This window comes from Muscardinus avellanarius, assembly GCF_963383645.1.
Source record: "Muscardinus avellanarius genome assembly, chromosome: 1".
In the NCBI taxonomy this organism is placed as follows: Eukaryota; Metazoa; Chordata; class Mammalia; order Rodentia; family Gliridae; genus Muscardinus; species Muscardinus avellanarius.
Window position 1 is genome coordinate 238,237,515 of NC_137786.1, and position 25,400 is coordinate 238,262,914.

Consider the following 25,400-nt stretch of genomic DNA (forward strand, 5'->3'; position numbering starts at 1 on the left):
AACCGAGGTGCCCATCAGCAGATGAAAAGAGAAAGAAAGGCCGGGTGTGGTGGCACACACTTGTAATCCCCGGGCTTGGGAGGTGTAGACAGGAGGATCCTGCAGGTTCAAAGCCAGCCGTGCTTTCTTAAGAGACCCTGTTTCCAAATTAAAGAGAGAGAGAGAGAGAGAGAGAGAGGGAAGGTGGCCCGCCCGCACAGGGGCATTGTACCTACAGAGAACATGCTCTCGCCTGCAGGAAGATGGATGGCACTAGGGAAGTTATGGTAGGTGAGGCCAGCCAGGCTCAGAACGTCCAGGTGGTGGCTGTGTCTTCTCTCGTATGCGGAGGCTAGCGCAAAAACAGGAGTCGAGGGGACCTCTCTCAAACGAGGAGAGAAAGCAGCCACATTGGGAGCGGAAACAAGGGCGGAGGAAGGGACCACTCAAGTAATCAAGTAATTCATGTTTAAATCAAGAGCAGCCAAGAAGCCCTGTGTGCGCTTCCCGACACCCACTTCTGCACCTTCCGATTGCCTGCTCTCTCTCTCTTCCTCTCTCTCTCTCTCTCTCTCTCTCTCTCTCTCTCTCTCTCTCCAGGTCTCTCTTGTCTCTCTCTCCCTATTTCACTTCCTTAGTCCTAAAGACTTTATAGTCCGTTTCCTAAAATGGTACCGAGCCGCAGGGCCGCTCTCAACATCAGCGCAGCTAAAATGTTCACAGGGCTTTATCGAATCTGCTAGTCTCTGTCCTGTCTGCTCCCCACCGCTTTATTTCCTTCTTGTTTGGACTATTTATTCATAACAAGAATTCCCCTGTGTGTCTCTTGCTCGGCCCTGGACTACGTGTCTCCCGGGAGCCCCGCCCCTTGGGTAGGAGATGGAGCCGGCCTGAGACTTGAGCCCTGGGCCTTCCTGGCTGCTGAGGTTTGGGGCAGGAAGTCCCTGCCCACCTGCCAGCCCTGTGCACACAGCCTTCCTTCTCTTGTCATCTGGGAGATCCATGGCCGTGCACCCCCCCCCCCCGCCCGCTTCCTGTCCGCCTCCTCCTCCCCTTGTGCTGGCCCCAGCACTCCAGGGGCACCCTGACCTGTGCCTTGAGGCAGGACCCCACTCTCAGCCGCCTCACAGACCCCCAACAGAGAGCCCCGACAGACCCCCAACCCCATGGCCTCACAGCCAGCTCCCCTCAAACCTTTCCTGGCCACCAAGTCCTGGGTGCCCACGGCTCAGTCTCCACCCCATCTCTCTTCCCGGAGATAGTGGGGCTTGCATTCCATCCCCCACCCCACCTGGCCTTGCCCCCTCACTGCCTCTTCTCCACCTGCGGAGATCTTTCTAGAATGCAGACCCGGCAAGTACAGGCACGGGATGGCCCCGTTCCGGCCCTAGCTCTGTGCGGGCGGTGCCCTTCCAGTTGGGAAACTCAGAACCATCCCGTGGGGCTGCAGGGCAGATGTTTCCTTGCTTAAAATGAAGAGGTAACTTTCCTCCCCCTGCCTGGGGTCTGCCTGTTGAGAGCAGGGCGCGGCACCCTGGACTCCACTTACACGGGCCTTGGATGCCCTCTGCCCCTGGTGGGATGGACGCTGGAGAGCTGCCGCCACGGCTTTGGGTCTGGCCGGTCTGTTTCCTGAAGCCCCCTCTGTGGCCCACTCGGCTCTGCATGGGCCGGCCTAAGCTAGGACATCCCTGGGACCCCTCTGAGACGTCATCTTGCAGGTGTCTGTCCTGGGCCTATCGTGGGCCCACTCGGGAGCCCCGGATACATGCTGTCACACTGTCCAGTGTGAATCCCCGGCACTGGTGCCCACCCGGGACCCACCGAGCTGCCCAAGCATGTTGCCCGGCTTCCTTAGAGGCCTGGCTGGCAGTCGCTGCCCCCACCAAGGTCTGTGTGCAGGGCCATTGAGGCCCACTGCCTGGCTTCCACACTGGGGGCTGAGCTGGCGGCACGCTCTTGCCGGGATGGCTCTTTTCAGACTGCCAAGGACCTGCTCCTGGGAGCAGCCAGGGCTGGACAGAAACAAACCACCCTGGCATGGCCGCAGCCAGGGACAGCCCCGTGCACCCCTGCAGGAGGTTCTAGGATCAGAGGTCCCTGTGTCCCCCAGCAGGGTGGGGGTGACATCACCGGCCTCGTGGAGAGGCCGTGCAGACTAGAGTCCTCTGTGCAGACGCAGTCCCAGACTCTCCTCCCAGGGCAGGTGCAGAAAGCCGGACACGATGCCCACCCGAGCGACGTGGAGGAGGCTGGGGAGGCGCCCAGGTTCCGGCCTCCTAGGGGCCACCTGGGAGGAGTGGGGGGCTGCCTGCACTGGGCACGCCTGACACTGGCCTGGGCTCGTGCCCTCAGAAAGGCTTCTCTGAAGCCCCTACCGCTCTTTCTGCAAGCCCTGTGGTGTTGCCGTGAGCTCAGGGCCACCTGGCTGCCAACGCTGACCACATCCGCCAGCTCCAGGGGCGGCCCAGGGGGACTGGGGTGAGCAGGGGCCTCCTGGCTCGGCCTCCTCCGGCCCCGAGTGGTCTCTGCTCTCTGTACTCCGCTGATGGTGGGACAGGCCACGCCGAGACCCCAGGGCAGGGTTGGAGGTGCACAGAACCAAACAGACTAGCCATGGGGATTGGAATCCTTTATTGACCCGCGGGTGAGTCCAGGCCCCTCCGGGCTGGGCTGCCGGGCACTCCGCCAGGCATTGTGTGGGGTGTTTGGGCCGGCCAGCGGGCAGCCTAGGACTCGGACTCGAACATCTTCTTCCGGCCCTCCATGCCGGACTTCTCCTCGATGTTCTTTCTCCAGTCGCCCACGTCGCGCAGGTCCCGCTCCTGGGGGGCAGAGCGGCCTCAGCTCCCACCCTCCCAGCCGGGCCCCGGGGCGGCCCCCGCGCACGGGCGGCCTACCTTTTCGGTGTCCTCCTTCTTGACCTGTTTCAGGTTGGCCCGCAGGTCCATGCACACCTTGTGCTTGGAGCCCAGCAGGGCTTTGAGCATGGCGTCGGCCGACATGCGCACCCGACGCAGCGGGGGCCGCTTGAACTTGCCCCGCAGGTCGAAGAGCTTCTGGTTCATGTCCTCCAGCTGCGGGAGGCGGCGGCAGGTGGGTGATGGCGGCCCCGCCCCGTCCCGCCCCACCAGGCGCCCCACTCCTCCTTGGCTCCTTTTCTCTTTGTGGTCCTGTGGATTGCACCCGGGGGTGGGGGGTTCTACCTCTTGGTGACATCTCCAGCGCCCGGTTTTTTTTGCAGGTCTGGGGATGGAACCCAGGGGCGTTCTACCTCCGAGCTGCACCCCCAGCCCCATTCATTCTTTATCCTCACTGAGTTGCAAAGGACCTCGCTAAGTAGCCGAGGCTGTCCTCAACCGCGATCTTCCTGTTTCAGCCTCCCAGATGCTGGGATGACAAGAGTGCGCCACATGCCCGGCTCCCCGCTTCTTTTCAAACATGGAAACGAGAGTCTCTGGGAGTTGCCGAGAGTCTCGCGAAGTTGAGGAGGCCAGCCTCGAACCTGTGGCCCTCGGGCCTCAGCCTCCAAGTGTGCCACCCACCTCTTTGCTGCTCTTCTGCACCTTCACCTCCATGTCATACTTCTCCTCCTCGGCGGTGTCGATCTTGGCGTGCAGCTGTTTGCAGAGCTCCTGCGGGGGGCGGGCGGCACGTGGGTGGCCTCCCTGGCGCCCACCAAGGGCCTGGGTGCCGGGAGGCGAGGCGTGGGGCGGGGTGGTACCTGCACTTCGGCCATGGAGCCCGGGATGTGCAGGGGCGGGCAGTGCTCCGACAGGTAGTTCTGCTTTTCCGTCTCCCGGCGGCTCTCCTCCTTCTCCAGCTCCGTGGCTGCGATCTGGAGCATGACACTCTGCGGGGCGGTGGGGGGCGGGCGGTGAGGCGCTGCGGGGTCCCACGCGGCCCCCCAAGCCCCTGTAGTTGGTACCTACCTTCAGGTGCTGTCTCCGGGCCGTGATGGCCCTGTTGCGCTTCTGCAGGGCAGGACAGAGGGGCAGAGTCAGGCCATAGGAGCCAGGGCGCTGCAGGGCTGTGTGCCCCCATCCACGGCCTGCTCCGCCCCACCCAGGGTCCTCTCCCCCTCCTCCAGGGTCTGCCCCCACCCCTCCCAGCGCCCGCTCAGGGGCCATGCTGCAGAGACACATGCTTGTGGTTGTAAGAGGCGGCGGGAGGGGCCGGGGAGGTGCGTGGGGTGCAGAAAGAAGAAGCGACCGTGTCCGTGTCCGGCCCGGCCCCACTTCCCCTGCCCGCAAGGCCTGGTGGCCACTTCCCCTCTCTTTCATCGGTATTTCCTGGGAGGGGTGACTTCCGGGGGGAGCGCTTCCCGGGGCCTTGGCGCTTGGCCCTCTGGCCTGTCCAGAGTGGGGTCCTGTCCCTCCCAAAGGTACTCACCTCCTCACTGTCCCGGGAGGAAGGGCAGGTGGAGAGGGGAGAGAAAAGACAGGTTAGGGCCGTGGCTGGGGAGGTGCCCCATCCCAGGGAGTGGAGGGTGGGCGTCGGGGCCTGCAGCGGGTACACTTACTCCCCCATCCTGAGGTCCGGAGCTCCGAGCCTGTGGGGAGAGAGCCGAGGTGTCAGGGCCTGTCCCGCACGAGGCCGAGGTGGCACCCGCAGGCAGCAAGGACTGCAGGCCTCGGGCTCGCAGTCCCCCTTGTGTGCCCCACGCCGGCAGCCTTCGAGGGCACTGTCCTGGAGGGACTCCCAGGGAGATCAGTAAGAGGAGAAAGTGTCCCCAAGTGTCCAAGCAGGGCCTGAGGAGCTGCAGCTGTCCCCACGGGGGCGGATGGGCCAGCACAGGTGGCTGCCAGCGCCAGGCTGTTATTTTTAACTCTGTTCCTTTGGCTCCGGGCTGAAGTGCATGCTGGAAGACGCCCCTGGTGTGGCCTGGGGGCTCACCACGTCCTGGGCTTGCTGCACCCGTGAACTCCTGCCCGTCCCCAGAGTAGAGGCCCGCCCGTGAGAGGCCTGGCCGAGACCCCTGGCCCATCTTAGCTTCCTCTGCAAATGGCTGCTTCTCCTGGCTCTGCGGGGGCCCCCAGAGAAGGCTGCCGGCAGCGACCCCAGACCCCCAAGCCTCTGCTCAGAAAGTCCTCGGCAAGCTAGCTGGCAAACTGCCCTGTCCTCCGGCCTCGATGGGCCAGGCTGGGCCTCACCTGGAGTCTGGGCAGCAGGTCCAAGAACGAGGTCAGGCGGGCAGCGGCAAGTTGGGCTGGTGGGCCCGGGGGAGGGGTATAAATGGCCTCCCCCAGGCTGGGCCCCTGCTCAGAAAGGGCATGGAGTCTTCCTCAGACCAATGGGGGCACAGAGAGCCAGAGAGACCTCCCCACCTGCCCAGGCCGCTTGGCCTGGCCCAGCCCAGGCGCTCGCCGCTGGCCGCGTGTCCTGCCCAAGAAGTCTTGGGGGGGGGGGTTGGGCTGCTCTATTTAGGGCTTGGTGACGAGTACGGGATGCCTCCCTTGTTCTTTCAAGGAGCTGAAGGCCACAGGGGTGCTGCCTTTGGGACGCCCCCAGCTCCAGGGTCAGGGGAAGGCTCAGCCACTTGGAGGGCCGTCTGCCCAAGTCAGAGTCGGGCCCACCTGGTCCCACTGCACAGCTGCCCCTCGCCCCTCTCTGCTTGTGAGGTGCCCACTTCCACGCGGCCCCCGCAGTCCACTGTCCCCCACGTCAGCCCAGGGCCGACTCTTCAGGCAAAACTGGCCACCTGCTACCCTCTCTTCCCTAAGCTGGGCCCTGGGGGAGACCTGGACCTCCAGAGCAGCCTCCTGGCCCCTGAGCAGATGGGAATGGGGGTTGCTGCTCCCCTCTGCATGAACCTGCATTCCTGCCTGGGGTGCTGCGGGAGGATCAGGGCCCCTCCTGCTGCCTCAACACGGCTGCCTGCTGGTGCCTCGGCACGGGCAATTTGGAACATGTCCTTCAAACCCAGGACAGCGGCACCACGCCCTGGGAACCTCTCCGTGACCCGTGGGGGCTTAGGGCCCTCGGCCGCCCGGGCAGGCCCACGTTGTCCTCACCGGGGCCGGGGCCCTCACCCCCCACGCCCCTGCACGCCCCACCCTGCAGAGGCGCCTGGCCCGTGACTTGGCACACTTTCGGAGTTGGCGGGGCGCTTGGCGCAGCCCCGACGGCTCCGCAGCCCCGTGGGGATCAGAAGAGACACAAGATGCAGGAGGTTTGGAGCGCTAAAGCCTCCAGGTGCACGGGGATTAGGAGGTGCCTCCCGGCCAGGGCTGCCCCCCCAGAGTCCCCCAAGCGCCTTCCGAAGGCGTCTACTGCCCCCTGCTGCTCGCACAGGGGAGGCCTAAGGCTGCTGATCCCTGAAAGTGCTGGGGGTCCCTGAAAGTGCTGGGGGTCCCTGAAAGTGCTGGGGGTCCCTGAAAGTGCTGGGGGTCCCTGAAAGTGCTGGGGGTCCCTGAAAGTGCTGGGGGTCCTTGCAGGTCTCTCTGGCTCCTTCCTACCCTGCTATTCCAGACCCTGCCAGATAGAAGATCCCAACCTCCCCTCCTCTTCCCAGTTTGGTCCAGAGCGGAGCTGTGCCCAACCACCGTCAGTCAGGTCTTAGGCAGAGGCTCAGGGCCCAGGACTCTGGAGAGAAGGACCTGGCCTGTCCTTGGGAGGAGTGTGGCTGTGGCCCAGCCCCACCATGAGCCCCAGCCGCACAGGGCTCTGGCAGACACACACTGGGAGAGAAGGCGTTTATTACAAAGGTGCCCGGGGGATGGCCTGCGTAGGTGGCCACAGCTTCACCTGGGGAAACTGAGGCCCGGGATGTCCTCAGGAGCGGGGCACTGGCAGGCGCAGGCAAGGCTGCAGGGCCAGGATGCTGTCCACCTCCCTGGCAGGCCTCAGGCGGTGCCACTGGGCTACTGGCCGCCGGGCGTGGGCCAGCATGTCTGCCCAGTGTTGCAGGGGCTGGCCGGAGGCCCGGGAGCCCAGCAGCACCTTGCCTACAGGCTCGGCCCGGAGCCGCGGGCCGCGGGCCCAGACGGCCAGAACCAGGTCCACGTTCTGCGGAGACAGGCCAGCAAGGGGGAGAAAGACGAAGTCAGAGTGGCCGCCGTGGACCCCGCCCACCCGCCTTCCTCCTGACCCACCTGGATATGGCTGAAGGGTACATGGAAGCTGAAGGCCTGGTTGAAGTAGGGCGCAGCTGTGCCTCTCCTGCTAGAGGTCTTCCTCTTCTTCCACTTCTTCTGGTTTAGCACGAGCTGGACCTTCACGTAGGGCTCTGGGAAGACGAGCAGGACGAGGTGGCCCTACGTCTGGCACCCAGCACGGGCCCGGCCCTCTGTCCACCTGAGCCGCAGGCCTGCCTCTCACCTGCCAGTCCCGGGCTCAGGCCGCGGGCCTCCAGCACCACCACGGTCAGGCGGCCCGAGCTGGGCACGTAGCGGAGTGAGAGGCACAGCTCCCCGGTCTGCTCGGGCTGTGGGCAGCGAGCCAGGCTTCAGCCGGGGAGGCCCAGCCCGGCTGGGGGAGACCCGGCCTCGGTCTGCCCGCTCTGCATGGGGCCGCGGCCTGCTGGCCAACAGCCTCACCTGTGCGGAGCCTGGCGGGCCCAGCTGGTACCAGCGCTCCAGGACATGCTGCGGATCCACGGCGCCCAGTGGCAGGCTCAGCTCCCCGAGCGGCTCGTGGTCCGAGAAACGCTTGAAGTCCAGCAGGCACACCTGCAGGGTGCTTCTGCCCAGCTCCGCCTGCGGGACCTGCAGGCTGGGCCATGAGCCGGGCTGTGCCGCCCTGGCCCCAGCCGCCCTGGCCCGCCAGGCCTGAACTCACGTGGAAGCTGCAGGTCTCCTCGAAGGTGGGGCAGAGAGTGCCGCGGTGCACCTTGGTCTCGTGCCTGCACTCGGCCCGCGTGGGGATGCTGACCCGGGCGTAGGGGTCAGCGCTGCCCTCCGGCCTGAGGTCCGCTGCCTGCTTCAGGCTCACCCTGATCTGGGAGCCGGAGGGTGGGCTCAGCCCTCCTGAGCACGCCCTCCCGTCCAGCCCCTTAGCCCACCAGCTCCTGCGCCTCACCTCCTGGCTTCCCAGATCATACTGCAGAGACAGCTGCAGGCGCCCCCACTTCTGAGAGCCTGCTGGGCCCGGCTCCAGGCTGTCCACATCGGGCTGCACCTGGGGGGTAGCAATGGGGCATTGGGACCAGGCTCTCCATCGGAGCCCGGGGCCCCGGGCAGCGGTTCCACCCGTGGATCAAGCCGCCCACCTCTAGGCCAGGCCGCCCAAGGGCTCTCACATCTTTATTTCAACTCTGCAAGGCTGGCCAGACCAACCCCCCGACATAGCATCCGTTACACCACTCGCTGCCTTCCTCAAGAACGTGCTGTGGCTCCCCATGGCCCATGGCCCAGTGCTGGTCTGTCTCCCTCACCTTCGCTCATCCGCGTCTCCTTCCAGGGAGGCTCTCCCCAGCCCTACTTCTGGGTAGATCAGACTATCCCTGGGGGCCGAGCTCCAGAGGCTGGACCAGGGGTCCCCGTCTCCTGGGGAGCGGGCACGGGGCTGGGGTGGGGAAGGCGCAGGTGCCTGTTCCTCACCAGGTGGGTGGTGGTGCTGCCGCAGGCACTGCCCAGGCCCACGGTTTCCTTGCCTTTGTGTGGCTTCCTGCGGTGGCGGCGGCAGCAGCAGCAGATGGCACAGATCACACAGGAGACCGCGAGGATACCGACAGCAAGGGCCAGGACCAGGAGCGCCCAGCGGGGCCCTGGCACGAGGCGGTGGGGGCTGAGCCACCTCTGTGGCAGCTCGGTCTCCCGCCTGCCAGACTTCCCCACACCCCTCTGGGGTCCCGCCACTCACAGGGGATCCTGGCGATGAGGTCCGGAAGGAGCTCGGGCACCGCTGTGGTGCCAGCCGGGACAGGGGTGCTGGGGGGCCCTGGCGGGAGCCTCATCTTCCTGCCCTGCTACCTTGGAGGACATGGCCATGGGAGGCCGGGTCACCGGTGGTGGTGGCCGTGGGGCCCTGCCCACCCGGCAGCAGCCAGTGCTGGGTCTGCCAGGGCCGGGAGCCTGGGGTGGCCGGGGGCGATGGTTCTGAACACAGGAAGCCAGAAGGCGGGAGGCACTGGGCCCTGCCAAAGTACCCGCTGAGTTGCCCCAGACCCAGCCGCAGGCCACCCCTGCCCTTGCCCAGGGCCCTCCCCATGCAGGGCCGTCTGCCCCGTTCTCCTGGGCCTGTGTGTCCCCGGGGTCTCCTTGCATGAGAGCCATCGTGCCCTCCCCCCCATCCAGGCCCACCACAGTGGTTTGCAAACATGTTCACAACGGGCCTGTCACTGTGCCCGGGCTCTAGGCTAGAGCTCTACGGGGTCACGGGGAGGGAGCCAGGGTCCTGGGGCGGGCTGGCTGCCGGTAGGGGCCCGTTGGAGCAAGCCTGGGTGCGCTGGTTCCTGGCACAGGCCCAGGCCGGCAGCGCCTGGGGACCAGTGGGCGAGGTGGGGCAGGCAGGGCAGGGTGGAGCTGGGAGCGCCAGAACATTCCTTCAGCTTGACTCAGCTACCTGCCCAGACCGGCCTGCCTGCCTGCCCCCAGCCCGTGGCATGCGGTGGGAAGGAGGCCCTGCACCCCACCTGCCTGGGGCTGGGGAGGGAGCACACCTGGCCTGGCTGGCTCCTCCCCCGTGAGCAGGGAGGGCAGGGTCCCCAGCTGGGGGCTGGGGAGCCCCTGTGACCCCAGAGGAGGGGTTGCGTTCCAGCTTAGCTCTTCCCTGAGGCAGTTGAGGCGGCAGCCAGCCAGAGTCTCTGGCATGGGAGAACAGAAAGACTCCCCATGGGCTGGCCCCAAAGCCCCTCTCCCCTCAGTGCCCAGAGGGGGGGCTGCAGTTCAGCAGGGCGGTGGGGGGCTGTCTTTCACGAGGGGCCTCCAATAGGTGGACCTGTGGGGCTTCCAGGTAAGGGCCTTGAGTTCAGTAAGGCCCCATAGCAGAGGGTCTCATAGGAGACCTCCTAGGTCCCCGAAAGGGAAAGGGAGGCTGGGGTTCACTTCTGGGACCACATCCTGCAGCACAGCCCCCCACTCCCACTGAGGGGCCCCTCAAATGCCTGGGGTCACCTTTTGAAATTTTTTTTTTTTTTGCGGATCTGGGGGTGGAACCCAGGGGCATTCGACCTCCGAGCTACACCCCCCAGCCCTATTTTTTATTCTTTATTGGAAAACAGGGTCTCACTAAGTTGCAGAGGGCCTCACTAAGTAGCTGAGGCTGTCCGTGAGCCACGATCCTCTGGTCTCAGCCTCCGAATGCTGGGATTTAAGTCACCACGCCCGGCTGAAATTCTTGGTTTTTAACAAGAGGCTGTACATTCTCACTCCGCACTGGGGCTGCAAAAGCAAGTCGCTGGTTCATGGTTGGTTATGGACCCTGCTATAATTTGGTCGGGGGCCCCTTGGCAAGGTGTCCACAGATGGAGGAGGGTGTGCCAAGGGCCCCCAGTGCTGGGCAGCCCCTCTGTCCACTTGGCCTCCTCACGCCCTGAGCTCCTGGGGGGCTCCCAGGTGGGCAGAGCACCCCCAGTGTCTGTGCTGGAAGGAGTCAGAGGGGGATCCTCAGAGGCTCCCGCAGCAGGACAGCCCGCCAGACTGGCCAGAGTCGGACCAGCGGGCTCCCTGCACAAAGCCACCCTTTCCAAGGTGATGCACATTCTGACCAAAGTTGCCTTGCTTGAGGTTTCTGCAGTTGAGAATTCCAGGAAAAGCATGAAGATAGGCTCCATCTGCCTGTGCCCGCACCTCCGCCTCTCTCTGCCGTCTCGATGGGGGGGGGGGGCGCCTCCATAGTCTAAGCACAGGTGGGTTGGAGCAGGGCAGGGCCCAGAAACCCTGATTTGGTGCAGCCTGCCTGAAGAGGACCCTGGGGTTTGACTGGAAATTGGCCCTGGAGGATCCAGGGTACACCGGCTGCTGGGCAGGGAGATCCCTGAGGCTTGGGAAGCTCAGGGTCCCGCTGGCCCGCTGGGTCCCCATGGTGCTAAAGGTTCAGGTCTGTGAGCAACCACCAGGTGGCGCTGTCCACGCCTCTGGTCCCTGCCAACCAGGACCTCAAGCCTGAACACCTGGGTTTGGGGGGGCACCAGGAGCCTGAGCAGAAGGGGTGCAGCCCCGAGGGAGCACTCCTCTCCAAGGGAGCACTCTGGTTGCCAGCTCAGCCCAGGAACCCTCAGCGGTGCCGGCCGGGTTGGCCTGGAGCTGACCATCCCCAAGGGCAGGCATTCATCCTGTTGCTTGTCTGTGTCCATGAACCTCGTGAGCTCAGGCCACTCTAGGCCTCGGGGCTGCATCTCCAGGAAAGGGACACCGGAGTCTTTCCCAAAGGGAGGCCCCCAGCCTCTCGGGCTCCTTTCCTGCCTCTCTGCTCTGCTCTTCGAAGGAACAATCTTGTTCTTGCTGTGGCCAGTTTAGCTCCCACGACCCCCGTCCCACCACATTCTGATCCCGCTAGCCCTGCAAGGCCTGCCGAGCCCACCTCCTCTGGGGAGCCCTCCCTGACCCCCGGACCAAGCAGTGTGAGTTGGTGCTGGATTCCCCCTGTGATCCCCCCCAGCCAGACCAGGCAGAGAAGCCTCTGAACCTTTTCTCCCACTCCAGCCAGTCCAACTGGGGCTCTTACGACTTTTAGTTAGGTGCCACCTAGTTCCCTTCACCGACAGAGCTTGTGTGCCCCAGAGGGATTCTTTCCTCCTGAAAAGCAAGACCTTTCAAGTCCCGGGAACACGGCTCTCACCTGATGCCCGGCACCCGTGTGGCCAGCGGCCTCGGGCCTTCCTCTCGGACCCGGGCCACCAGGAGGTCGGCCCCCCTCAACAGAACTCGGAGCCTGGGGCTGGAGCCAGTGACTGGAGCCCGGCGTTCGCTCTGTGCCCGGTGATTAAGAAAGTCCCAGTGGGGAGGAAGGGCTGTGGGGGGCAGGGCTTCGGGGAGCCCCACCTCATGGCCGGAACTGCTGGCCTGAAGGGACTGGGAACTCCCTCAGGGAGAAATGTCCCCTGAAGTCCAGGGCTTAGAGTCTGGGTTCCACACTATCTCTGGGACCCCTCGGGGATGGGGGTACCCAGAGCCCTGCCATGGTTTGCAGAAGGGCCCAAGTTTTGTTAGGGGTGGGCTTGCTTGACTCGTGGGGATTGGTACGTCGCGTAGGCCGGAGTCATGGCCGCTGATTGAATGTGCCTCCTGGCACTGAAGCTCCACTGGACAGGTGAGCCTCGGGCGCTGCTGGGGGCTTACACAGGGACAGCGTGGGCCTGCTTGTCCTGCTGCTGCCCAGCTTCCAGGCCCCGGAGAATATCCTGTCTGCCCTTTGCTCTAGCAGGGCTGACACATCCCTTGAGTCCATGGTTCCCCTCTCCTGTGAAGCCCAGGAGTCAGCAGGCCCAAGTCCTTGGTGCAGCCGGGGCTCAGTGGCTGTTGCTCCAGCTGGGCCAGGGTGGGCTGTCTGTCTGAGCTCCACCATGGTGCCCGGGTCAGCTGGTCTGGTCTGGCCATGCTAGGTTCCAGGCCTGGGTGCCTCACCAAACCCCTTATCTGCTCCCACAGCCAAGCGTGGGCTGGTTAATGCTTAACACAGAACCGGCTATACCAGGCCCGGCCCCGGCCGAGACCCAGGCTGGGGATGTTGGGGCCACCGTGTGGTGGTGGTGGGGTGCCTGTGTGCAGTGCTCCCAAAGGCTCTGGCATGTGGGCATCCCCACCACCCTGCAGGGGCTGGGGCTGCCCGGGTCTGAGCCAGCTGGGGTGAGAGGGACTTGAAGTAACTGAGGCAAAGTCCGGGCCCACGAGGGCATCCAGGCAAGCAGGAGCCTGTGTGCTGGGGGTCGGGGGCCCCAGCGCGCAGCTGGACTACGTGCCCCGGGAGCATCTCCGCAGCCCTCTCTGTACACTCTTTGTGCCTCTCCAGAATAAGGGCGCCTCTGAGGCGAGACGGCGTCTGAGGTTCCTGGGCAGAAGGAGAAGACCAAACAGCTGGCAGCCTGCGGCCAGCCCCGCGGCCAGCCCCCCGGCCCCCGAGACGGCGGCTTGGCAGTCGGCAGCCCCACGGAGACCCTGGCGGGGCTCCTGGCCGGGGGCGCTTCCTTTGAGGGCGCCTGGGGAATGTTTGAGGTTGGAACACACGGCGGGCTCTGGCTGGGGAGCCCTGAGCTGCTGGCACGGACGGGTGAGATGTGCTGGGTCGGCACGCGTGTTCTCTGCCTGCGCTGACCCCACCGTGTCCCCGACCGGCTGGGCACCCCCTTCACCTGGGCCCTGGGTGGCCTAGCGGCCCTGTCAACCGGTGCCCTGAGACCGCCTGCCTCCGGACTGGTGTGCATACAGTCACCTTTGCCTCAGGCTGCACCCCAACACTCAAGCACCTGAGGAAACCTGTGCCCATCACTCCAGCCCCTGGAGAAGCTGCACCCCAGCATCCGGGCATCCAGGGAGACTGTGCCCCAGAACCTGGCATCCAAGGAGACTGTGCCCCAGCACCAGGGAGAGTGTACCTCATCATCTGAGCATCCAGGAAGGCTGTGCCCCATCACCTGGGTGTCCAGGGAGACTGTGCCCCATCATCCAGGCATCCAGGGAGAGTGTACCCCATTACCTGGGCATCCAGGGAGGCTATGCCCCATCACCAGGGCATCCAAGGACACTGTACCCCATCACCCAGGCATCCAGAGACACTGTACCCCAGCACCTGAGCACCAGAGAGACTACCCCACCACCCAGGCACACAGGAGACTGTACCCCATCACCCAGGCAACCAGGAAGACTGTTACTCATCACCCAGGAACCCAAGAAAACTATATCCCATCACCTGGGCACCCAAAGGGACTGTACCCCATCACTTGAGCACCTAGGACATTGTACCCCAGCACCCTGACATCCAGGGAGACTGTACCCCAGCACATGGGCACTCAGAGAGACTAGACCCCATTACCCAGACACCCAGGTAGACTGTACCCAATCACCTAGGCACCCAGGGAGGCTGTACCCCATCACCCAGGCACCCAAGGAGTCTGTGCTCATAACTTGGGGATCAAGGGAGACTATAACCCACCCCCGGGTGCCCAGGGAGAGTGTACCCCATCATTGGGCACCCGGGGAGGCTGTGCCCATCCTCCCAGAACCAGGGAGGGCTCTCCATCATCTGAGTACCTAGGAACCCTGTCCCATCTGAGCTGAGGGATGCCGTGCCATCATCCCAGCATCGGCCACCTGCACCCCACTCTGAAGACGACGCTGCATTGCCGGTCCGTTGGGCAGAGCACCCGTCTCCTGAGAATCTGCCTCTGGGTTTCCGGGGCAGAGAGCCGTGTCCTGGAGTGTCTAGAGGAATCACTCATGCTCTTGGAAGAATGGGGACACATACTCCATCTGTCCTAAGCAGTCTCCCCTATTCACCGCCTCCCCCCAGGCCTCATTCCTCGCAAGCCTCCGCGGGGACCCCGTTCACCTTGTCTGGGGTTCCCTCTTTACTCTGAGGACCCCTGGAGTCAGTGTCTCCACCCTGTGCTGGTGTGCATGGGGCACGGCCCTGATCTCCAGAGTACCTGTGTAGCCCTGGCTGCGGGCCCCTGTTGGCCTGGGAACAGGGACAGTCTGTTCTATGGCCGCCAGGGTCCTGGACAGCCTGTACCAACTGGCGGAGCCCGCTGAATCCCCCATTGACAAGCGGCACGGGGCTGCGTGCCGGGCCGGCCCGTTCCTGTGGTTTTGGCCGCACGGCGCCCTCGCCTTCGCACGGCTGAGGGTGTCCCATTCAGCCTTGTCTTGCTGTCTGTGCACCATTCATGCGGTGCTGGGCCGCCGCCGCCCCAGCCGCCCAGGTGTCTGGACTGTGTACCTGCGTCTGGGGGAGCCGAGCCCTCCCCGGGGGCCCCTGGCTGCATTCCTGTGCCAGGTGGGCCTAGGCTCTGGCCCCCACGCCCCAACAGACTGTCTGATCCCTGTACCCCAAGTCTGAAGGTCTTCCTGCACCCCGCTATCTGAGCACCTGGATTGCTGTACCTCGTTAGCCTGAGTCTGGCCCCTGTACCCTCTTAACCTGAGTGTCTGGTCTCTGTGCCCCGCTGGCCTGTCTGATTTCTATACCCCATCGGTCTGAGCATCTGACCCTGTGCCTCAATAGCTGGGGTGGTCCCTCCACCCCATCAGTCTGAGTGACTGGTCTCGGTACCTCACTGGCCTGCATGCCTGGTCACTGTGCCCCACTTAGCTTGAGTGTCTGGTCCCTGCACCCCGTTGTTCTGAGTGTCCGCCCCTGTGCCCCACGGTCTGAGCGCTGGTCCCCACACCCCACTCTGCTGGAGAGCTGAGTTTCAGGTTGGTCTCTCGGTGCCCACCCTGGACACCTCTGCCTTCTCTGAGCGCTGTGGACCACTGTGGGGCCATGGGGCCTGTACCCATTCCCTAGGGAATCAGATGACTTCTCCACGACCCCTCCCCAGCATTCTGATGCCTGCACTCTGCTCCCCTGGACAGCACCTGACTATATGCTGGAGACCTGCTGCCCACTCCTCCAGTGTCTGGGAGCCTTGCACCCCAGCATCCCAAGGGCCCACCCCGGGAGACTCGGCTGCCCCTCACCCCTGCGTGAGGGTCTGACCCTTCATCCTATCGGTACAGATGCGCAGGAGCCCTGTCTCCAGGGTGCCCCCTACCCCCAGACCACCCTGGCCACCTGAGGCTAGACACAGCCCATCCCTTCCCCTGCACCACGCCTGTGTGGGCACTGTGGCCACCCTCCACATCCATGACACTCGCCCTCCTCTCCTGGCCTGACTGCAGCCTGACCCTTCTCCGTGACCTTGCTTTACTGGGTATCTGGTGGCCTGATCCCCACTCCTCAGGATGTCTGGGTACTGGAGACGTCACGGGCCACCCACAGGTCCTCTGTGCCCAGTTTCCAGGGTCTCCAGCCTGCCCACCCATCACCTGAGCGTCCCAAGCCCACCCCGCAGAGTGCCGGCCGACGTGAGCCATAGCGCAAGAGCCCACGTCCAAGGTTTGGACAGCTTGTCCCCATCCATCAGGGGCTTTGGCAGCCAGAGCCCCACCGCCCGTCTCTCACGTAAGCCCACATCCCGGAGAGGGGCCCCGCGGCCCCGTCCAAGTTCTGCTGCGTCTTTGGATCCCGCTGCTCATCCATCATCTGCGGCGGCTGGCGGTGTGAGTCCCCTTTCATCCTGCTCTGGCCCTGTTCACGCGCGGCGCCAGGCAGGCGGCCTCACCTCCTGAGCCTCCGGGGTTCATGCCCTTCCCTGGAGGTCTGAAGACACCCCCATCCGAGCAGCACCGGGGGGACCTGAACCCCACTGGCCCAAGAATCCATCTCCCTTTTTTCCTTCTCTTTCTTCTTTCTCTCTCCCTCTTCCTCTCTCTCTCTCTCTCTCTCTCTCTCTCTCTCTCTCTCTCTCTCCTCTCTCTCTCTCTCTGCCTACAAGTATCTTAAGCTCCATAACCATGAATGTCTTGAGCCCCCATAACCACAAGTGTGTTGCACCCCCTTAGCCACAAGTGTCTTGAGCCCCCATAACTACAAGTGTCTTGATCCTTATAATCATGAGTGCCTTGAGCCCCATAACCATGAGTGTCTTGAACCCCATAACCACGAGTGTGTTATACCCCCCGTAACCACGAGTGCCTTGAGCCCCATAACCATGAGTGCCTTGATTTCTTGTGTGTGCAGTGCTGGGGATGGAAGTCAGGGGCGTTCTACCTCTGAGCTACTTCCCCAACCCTATTTTATTCTTTTTACTTTTAAACAGGGTCTCACTAAGTTGCGGAGGGCATCGCTGAGGCTGGCTGGGAACCTCCTGCCTCAGCCTCCCCGGTACCAGGATGCCAGGCGTGCGTCCATGCCCGGCTGAGTTTCTTGGTACCTATAAACACGAGGGTCCTGAGCCCCCAAACTATGACTTCCTAGTGTTTTGTGCCTGATACAAAGGAGGCTGGGTGACAGGCCCTCTGGGCCTGTGTCAGGGCGCGGTTGTTCTGCCTAAGCGCATCTCTGTGCCCAGCCCTGAGTATTGGGGCACCCTGATCCCCATCCACCAGGGCCGCTCGGCTGCCTCCTCCCCGACCTCACGTAGCTCACGTCCCAGGTTGGGGCTCCCGGGTGGCCATTCCAAGCTGTACTGCGTCTTTGGAAGCCCCGAGCCCATTCAGGGGTGTCTCGGCCCGGGTGGAGCCATCCATCCCTGTCCCGGGCCCCTGTGAGCTATTCATGCGTGGCTCTGGGCAGCCTGCACCCCGTCCGCCCCCGTCTCAAAGACAGTCTGTGTATTGTCGACCCTGTTCCAGAAACAGCTGCTGTACAGCCAGCAGGCACATTCCTGGGTTTGGCGGGGGGCCAAGGCAAACGGTGCTAGCACCGACGGGGGCCTCGGGCGGCCAAGGGGGGCGGCGTGGGGAAGAGCGGGACCCTCGGTTTGGGGCATGCGATCAAATCCTGTCCTGTGCACACAGTGTCCGCCAGCCAGCGGGACACGGGGGTGCGAAGCCCAGCCCCACGTCCTGGCCTGGCTGCCAGCGGAATGCAGGGTGGGAGGAATGTTCCAGAGCCCTCCACCGCGTCCGCCATTTCCTGACGAGGCTGCCTGGCCAGAAAGGGGGGCCTCCGGGGCTGGGCCGGTCAGCACTGGCAGGGCAGAGATGGACAATGGGGGTCTCACCTCAGCGGCTGCAGACCCTGCCCCTCTCCAGCCCTGATGGGGACCGTTTGTGCTGTGAGGACCTAGGGAGGTGGGTCTCTGGCTGCAGACCCCCGTCCTGCCCAGCACGCTGAAGGACAGCCATTGGCTCGGCCTTTATGGCCTCCCAGTCACCAGACTCCTGGAGGTCGGGGGTAAAGAGGAATAGACACGTAGCATCACCTGGGATACTCAGAAGCAGGCCGGGTGCCACTGCCCAGGGCGTCTGTGAGGCAGAGGGCTGGGTGTCTGTGGGGCACCGACCTCGTGCTCTGGCGTGAGGGGGACTGTCCAGGCTGTCCACAGGAGCTGGCTATGTTCTCTAGGGCAGCTCAGATGGGGGAGAGTGCTGGTGTCTCCCAACTGACCCTCTTTCTCAGGAACTGGGGGTTCAGACCCCCAGTTTGGAGCACCCTGCTGTCGCGGCCTGACTTGGTCTCTGCGGGCCCAGGCCGCCTGTGTCCCCTGCGGGTGGGCTCAGAGGCCTGGCCTCCTGGGCTCTCCTCATCTGAGTTTCTGGCAGGGTGGACCGGGAGCCCCTTCTAGACGGGCTGGTGGCTTTTTGGGGGGAGAAAGGGGAGGCAGGCAAGGCTTTCCTGAAACTTGGCTGATAGGCTTGGAGGAACCAGAACCCCACGGGTCCTGCCTTCCTCCTGCAGCCACAGTGAGGAGGCCCTGCTGTGTGGTAAACCTGCCATGTGGGGAATCCCAACGTGGCTGTGAGGGGACCCCGCTGTGTGTAAACCCCATTCAGTAGGAACCCCGCCATGTGGGGTTGTGGGGGGAGACCCCATTCTGTGGAGACCCCACCATGTGGGGAGTGCCGTGTGGGCCCATGACCAAGGCTGTGGTCACTTGTAGTTCAATGCAGTGGCCAGCAAGCTCAGAGAGTAAGGGCTTGGGCCGCCACAGGCCCATCGTCCATCCTGGCCTGAGTCCTCACTGCAGCCCAGAGGAGAGCCTGGTCCCTCGCTACAGCCCAGGGGAGAGCCTCCACCAGCCCTCGCTGGGGCTTGGGGGTCTGGGGTGGGTGGGGTCAGGTCATCTGAGAGCCCTGGGCCCTTCTCCCTGCCTGGCCAGCAGTCTGTAGGTGGTGTGTCCTGGCAGCGCCTGAATCGGGGCCGGGACCCATCCCACAGGGTGGATGGGACGACGGAGTAGCCTATAGTGCACAGGGTCGCCTGGCTCCCAGCTCCCCCTGCTGTTTGCCGGCTGCTCCTGGAAGCGGCCTGACCTCCCACTCCCGACCCCTGCTTCCCTCCCACCCGCCCGCCTGCCCGCCCGCTGGCCTGGCTCCGCCCTGCCGCCCAGCCCTGGCCGCCTGGCAGGAGTGTGGGCGCCCCCTTCTGTACACAGGCCTCCACTAGGCCCCTCTAGCACAGGCCACAGCCTGACCCTCCTCCTCCTGGATGGCTGTCCTGGGGCCCTGCCTAATGCGAGCTCCCCCCTGCACCCCCGGCCCACAGTGACCTGTTTTCTGCATAGAAAGTCTCCATCCTGCGGCCTTGGACCTCTGCAGAATTGTCTAGACTGGGTCCCTCTGAGCAGCCCTCCTCCCGCGACCCTCTCTGGCCTGCAGGGATCACAGGGAAGGGCTCACTGGGACCCTAGAAGGCCGGTTTGTCTTGCAAGGAGCTCTTCTGACCAGGGGTCTTCTCCCAGCCCCCAGACCAGGCCAGGGTAAGGCTCCAACGTCAGACAACACTGGTAACACCAGCAGGAGCTGGAAGAGGAGGAGAAACGGGCCGCCAGTGGAGGCCACGAGTGGAGGCCACAAGTGGTGGCCGTCCTCAGCACCAGACCCAGGAAGAGCCAGGTACGCTGGGGCTGGGAGAGTGGACGGCCCAGCGGGTGAGAGGCCACCTGTTCTGGGTAGGAGGGAGAGCTGAGAGCCTGTCCCGCAGCGGCAGCCCCTTTTCAGGGGAAGGCAGACATGGTAAAGTGGAGGCTCCTGGGGGCGCAGGCAGAGGGGCCCCGCTGTGGAGGATCGGTGCTCGGGGCTGGTGGGAGAGTGTGTGGCAGACCACCCAGCAGCTGAGGAGGTTCCACAGGGCGCCGCAAGGAATGCCAGCAGGGAAGGAACTTGGGGTCAGTCCTCCAGGGAAGTCCAGAGGCTTCTCCCTTGAACAGACATGCGAATACACAGGTTCACACCGTGCGTGTCTGCACGTACGGGCACACACACACACACGTGCACACACATACACACACACATGCACACGCACGCCCTCTCTCTGTCTCAAAGCTGAAGTCCAACAGGCCTTCTCAGACCCCAGAAGAGAGTGCGTCTGAGTCCCGCCCTTGTGCCCTCTGCGTGAACGCCCTCCTCATTGCTTCAAAGCCACTCACCTGCCACAGAAGGGCCGCGCTCTACTGCAGCCACCAGCTCCCTTGTACACGGGGCTCCCAGCAGGACGCTCGCGCACAGAGCTGCGCCGGCCCGTGAGCAGAAGCAGCGGGCGAGGGCATGGGCAGGTGCTGGCCGAGCTGCCCAGGAATCCAGGGTCTCCCCGCCTCCACCCAGCTCCTAGCCACGGCGCAGCCTCAGTGACACAAGAGGACCTTGGGGCCCCAGGGTGACAGCCTCTGATGCGTAATCGAATCCAGTCTCGTCCCACCTGGCGGGACGGGCCTCCTTTTCTCTGCTCACCCATCACAGGCCGCACCCGAGCCCGAGGGTGTACTTCCCGCCTCCTTGGGGGTCAGTGCCCCCTGCCTTGGTGTTGGCTGTCCCTGCCGGGCCGGGATCCGCACAGGATGGAGGGATGGGAGAGTCTGGGGTCATCCCCGGGCCCGGAGTGCACTGGATGGTGCACCGCTCTCACGCCCAGCCTGTCTGCCCAGCCCGGGCCCCCGGCAGCCCCTAGATCCCCTTCCTTGCTTGCCCTCTCTAGAACTGGACCCAGTCAAGGGCCCTGAGGTCAGAGTAGGCCCACCCCACAAGCAGCCCGCTCCCCAGGGAGGCTGTGGGGGCCCACGGTGGGGAGAAGTGGGGTCAGCTTCTGACCCCTGCCAAGCAGGGCCCTGGGGTTCTCAGCCCCAGGCCAGGGCAGGACAGTGGTGGGAGCTCTTGGCCCCAGAGGGTTCTTTATGCTACCATGGTTACGCTGTCACCTGCTGCTTGCCGGCGTGGCTGTGTTGCTGGCCAGAGGCCACCGTGCCTGGTCATCTCAGCCATCCTGTGGCAGCCTAGGTCTCGTCAGGGGCGTGTGGCTGAGGAAGGCCCCTGCCTGACATTCTCCCCGTTGCTGTGCTGTGTTCTAGTCCCAGAAGTGTCTGGGCCTGTGTGTCGGCCCTGTGCATTCTGCAAGGCAGGCCCCTCTGTGGCTCTGGGAACCTTCCCTGCTCGCCAGCTCTACAGGCAGCTGGTCTACCTCCATTCCTTGTGGGCACATCTGGGCTTCTGGTCACCCACGGGCCTGCACTCGACCTCATCTGTGGGTCTGTATGACCTTCAAGGGCCTGCGTGAGCCTGTTTCTGTGAGACCCAGCACGGTGCCCAGAGGCACTTGGTATGACTCCCTGCACCCATGACACGTGTAACTCTGAGCCAGACTCTGAGCCAGTGTTCCCTCTGTCACTGAGACCATGCCAGTGCCCACCTCCGAGGGCTGCTGTGAGGACAAATGGAGGTGCCACGCCAGAACTGCTGATGGCAGAGGAGTAGCCGTGTTAGCACTGGGCCCAGGAGTGTGTTCACCTGCATGTCCACACAGCCACAAGGCACAGCTACCTATCATCTACCCATTCACTCATCCATCCATCCATTCCTCTCTCCACCCACCCACCCACCCACCCACCCAATCATTTACTCACCCACCCATTTACTCATCTGCCCACCCAACCATCTACCCACAAACCTACTCATACACCCATTTATCCATCCATTCACCCACCAACCCATTTACCTATCCACCCACCCATTTTCCACCCACCCATTTGTCCATCCATCCATCCAGCCAGCCATCCACCCACCAATGAATTTTTCCATCCATCCACCCATGCATCCATCCATCCATCCATCCACAAACCTATCCATCCACCCACCCACCTATATATCCATCCATCAACCCATTTACCTATCCATCCATACATCTGTCCACCCACAAACCTATTCATCCATCCATCCATCCATCCATCCATCCATCCACCAACCCATTTACCTACCTATCCATCCATCCATCCATCCATCTATCCATCCACCCCCAATGAACCTATCCATCCATCCATCCATCCATCCATCCATCCATCCATCCACCAATGAATTTATCTATCCATCCATCCATCCATCCATCCATCCATCCATCCATCCACAAACCTATTCATACACCCACCTACCCATCCATTTATCCACCAACCCATTTACCTACCTATCCATCCATCCATCTATCCATCCATCCACCCACCCATCTATCCATCCATTTACCCACCCACCCATCCACACCAACATGGGTTGGGCTGGTCAGGAACCAGGGGCTCAACCACCTAGGCCACAGGTGGAGGGGCATGGGGCTGCTCCTGGGACCTTGAACGGAACCCATCCTGGCCACACCAAGGTAAGGGGTCTCAAGGCTGCTGAATTTATGCCCATCCCACAAACTGCCATCTAAGTCTGCCAGCAGCTCCAGGAAGAACTCGGGGTTTCCATGTGAGTCCAGCTCAGAAGGACCTCCAACCCCCAAAGGGGGCCAGGTGTCCTCAGCTTCAGGACCCTCCTCCAGCCCCCAAGGAGGCTCAGGTCACCCCAGCTCAAAGGACCCTCCTCCCTCACCCAAAGAGGCCCGGGTCCCCTCGCTCCAGGGCCCTCAGCCCCCAAGGAGACCAGTCCAAGACCCTCCTCCAGCCCCCAAGGAGGCTCAGGTCACCCCAGCTCAAAGGACCCTCCTTCCTCACCCAAGGAGGCCCGGGTCCTTCGCTCCAGGGCCCTCAGCCCCCAAGGAGACCAGTCCAGGACCCTCCTCCAGCCCCCAAGGAGGCCCGGGTCCCCTCGCTCCAGGGCCCTCAGCCCCCAAGGAGACCAGTCCAGGACCCTCCTCCAGCCCCCAAGGAGTCCCGGGTCCCCTCGCTCCAGGGCCCTCAGCCCCCAAGGAGACCAGTCCAGGACCCTCCTCCAGCCCCCAAGGAGGCCCGGGTCCCCTCGCTCCAGGGCCCTCAGCCCCCAAGGAGACCAGTCCAGGACCCTCCTCCAGCCCCCAAGGAGGCCCGGGTCCCCTCAGGTCTAGGAACTGCTTTCTCTCCTTCATTTGGGGACTGCCCAGACATAGCGGGCACGCGGCCTCCAGCGGCCAGTCAGTCCTGCTCTGCCCACTGCTGCGCACACCCGTCCCACGTAAGCAAAGCCACCGGTCCTTGTCCAATCCACAAACACTCCATCCGTCACCAGTGGGCCTCCCTCTAGCCCTTCACGTCTCCCAAAGATAAGAACTCTTAGAAAAGCCAGTCTCACACTTAATACCATTAATCCTTCACTATCGTGGACCCTGTGCACAGGTTCGAAGCTCTGCCTGTGTCTCATAAATGGGTTTTACGATGGTGTCTTCAAGTCGGGGTCCATGTGGAGCTTCCACGGAGCTCTTATTTTATTTTTTTTGTGATACCAGGAATTGAACCCAGAGACATTCTACCTCCAAGCTACACACCAACCCCCTCTTTAAAAAAAAATTGTCTTTTTTTTTGCAGTACTGGGGAGGGAATCCAAGAGCATTCTACCTTTGAGCTACACCCCAGCCCTACTTTTTATTCTTTATTTTGAAACAGGGCCTCACCAAGTTGCAAAGGGCCTCACTAAGTAGCCGAGGCTGGTTGTGAACCATGATCCTCCTGTCTCAGCCTCCCCAATGCTGGGATTACAGGTGTGCGCCAAGGACACACCTGGGGGCTGAGGGCCCTGGAGCGAGGGGACCCGGGCCTCTTTGGGTGATGGAGGAGGGTCCTGGACTGGTCTCCTTGGGGGCTGGCTTTTAAATTGTCTTGAAACAGAATCTAGCTAGGTTGCTGAGAGCCTTTCTAAGTTGCAGAGGCTGTCCTTGAACCTGTGGTCTTCTTGTCTCAGCCTCCCGAGCATTCAAAGCACAGGTGTGAGCCACCGCGCCCCACTGTCCTGGATCTTCTGATCATTTTAGTAGACTAGGGGTCAGCAAGCAGCATCGCCACAGGCAGGATCTTACCTGTCATCTATCTTTATAAATAAAATTTTATTGGAACACGGCCCCCCTCCTTCACCGACACACCGCCAATGGCTGCTTTTACGGTGGGCTGGGAAGGCTGGGGTCGAAGGCAGCCCCCGCGTGCCCTCATCCCCAGACCTGTGGATGAGCCTTCACTCTTGTAACTATTATGTTAAGCGCAAAGGCATTTTGTGATGTAATTACACATGCTAATTAGTTGGCCTCAAAGTAGAGAGGTTATCTGGGTGGACCTAATCTAACCCCTCGAGGGAGAGTCAGGGAGGGCCCAAGCCTGAGCAGGCTTCCACCTGCCACTGGCTCTCCAGCGGCCACTGGGAAGGCTTGAGAGGTGTCCACACACAGCCAGAAAGGACGTGGGGACATGTGTCTTACCACCCTAGAGACAGGATCTCACCGGCGCCCCAAGTGAACTCAAAAGTGGTTGCTCTGCCAGAGCCCCCGAGAGGGGCCCAGTCCCCAACACCCCCAGCAGAGCCCTGTGCTGCAGAGCAACGCCCCCCAGTGGTTATCTCAGCGGCCGGCTGGGGGAGGCCTGCTAAGGCTGTTCCAAGAGACTGACGCTGGGGAGCTATGCAGACAGGGGGGCGCAGAGCCAAAGGCTCAGTCTGGCCTTGCAGGAGACAAAGGCCCGAGGCCGCGGGTTCCCAGCCCTGCCCCCGTTAGCAACTGGCGCCAATGGTATACTTCATAGGTATATAAAATTATAGCCAGCGTGGTGGCGCACACTTGTCATCCCAGTACTTGGGAGGCTGAGACCGAAGGATCCAGGTTTGTGGCCAGCCTCAGCAACTTGTGAGGCCCTCTGCAACTTAGTGAGACCCTGTTTCAAATTAATAAAAATTAGGGCTGGGGATGGAGCTCGGAGGTAGAATGCCCCTGGGTTCCATCCCCAGTACCACAATAAATAAATAAATAAATAAATAAATAAATAAATAAATAAATACATACATAAATAAATAAATAAATAAATATGCCGGGTGTGGTGGCGCACACTTGTAATACCTGCGCTTGGGAGGCGGAGACAGGAGGATCACGCAGGTTTGTAGTCAGCTGCAATGGCTTACGAGACCCTGTTTCCAAATAAAAATATAAAAAATAGGTCTGGGAGTGTAGCCCGGAGGTAGAAGGGCTTCCAGGAACCCCAGTACCACAAAATAAATAAATAAATAAATAAATAAATAAATAAATAAATAAATATTCGAATTTACAAGCCGGTTGCAAAGTATTAATTATAATTTTGTAAATGATGATAAATTGTGAAATCGTGAGCATAAGCATAGTATTTAAGTATATGTAATGTGTCCAACCGTTTTCTAGTCTGTGTAACAGGTGATCGCCCATTTGAGGCGTTGAAAGGACCCCTGTTTGTCCTGACACGCATCTCTGGCTGGAAGTCCCGGCGTCCTGGCATCAGGCCGCTGGCTCCCTGCTCGGGGTCTTCCGAGGCCCACGTCAGGGTGGGGGCCCATTTGCCCCGTGCAGGGTGCTACAGAATTCATGTCCACCCCACTGTGGGATCTGCAGCAGCTTCCCCTCCAAAGTCAGAAAAAAGCAAGGGGCTGTGGTTC

The 25,400-nt window shown here is 62.6% G+C and overlaps 2 protein-coding genes across 2 annotated transcripts; both read right to left on the bottom strand.

Annotated features, from left to right (window-relative positions):
• Positions 1 to 2,603: 2,603 nt before the first annotated feature.
• On the bottom strand, positions 2,604 to 3,832 carry TNNI2 (troponin I2, fast skeletal type). Its single transcript, XM_080719772.1, has 4 exons — positions 3,704 to 3,832; positions 3,525 to 3,614; positions 2,880 to 3,056; positions 2,604 to 2,804 (listed from the first exon to the last, which is right to left on the bottom strand). The coding sequence occupies exons 1-4, from the start codon at positions 3,824 to 3,826 to the stop codon at positions 2,709 to 2,711; spliced, it is 486 nt and encodes a 161-aa protein (XP_080575898.1). The 5' UTR covers positions 3,827 to 3,832; the 3' UTR covers positions 2,604 to 2,708.
• A 2,921-nt stretch (positions 3,833 to 6,753) lies between these two features.
• Positions 6,754 to 8,875, bottom strand: SYT8 (synaptotagmin 8; the record flags this gene model as incomplete). The annotated part of the gene is made up of 8 exons (XM_080714771.1): positions 6,754 to 6,987; positions 7,074 to 7,207; positions 7,300 to 7,405; positions 7,518 to 7,685; positions 7,759 to 7,917; positions 7,999 to 8,097; positions 8,520 to 8,686; positions 8,782 to 8,875. The coding sequence occupies 8 exons, from the start codon at positions 8,873 to 8,875 to the stop codon at positions 6,754 to 6,756; spliced, it is 1,161 nt and encodes a 386-aa protein (XP_080570897.1).
• Positions 8,876 to 25,400: the final 16,525 nt, after the last annotated feature.

Coding starts and splice junctions, on each gene's coding strand:
- TNNI2 (XM_080719772.1), bottom strand. CDS start 3,826: ATGCTCCAGATCGCAGCCACGGAGCTGGAGAAGGAGGAGAGCCGCCGG. Junction 3,057..3,524: donor TGCAGAAGAGCAGCAAAGAG/GTGGGTGGCACA, acceptor CGCCTCCCGCAG/CTGGAGGACATGAACCAGAA. Junction 2,805..2,879: donor AGAAGGAGGACACCGAAAAG/GTAGGCCGCCCG, acceptor TCTGCCCCCCAG/GAGCGGGACCTGCGCGACGT.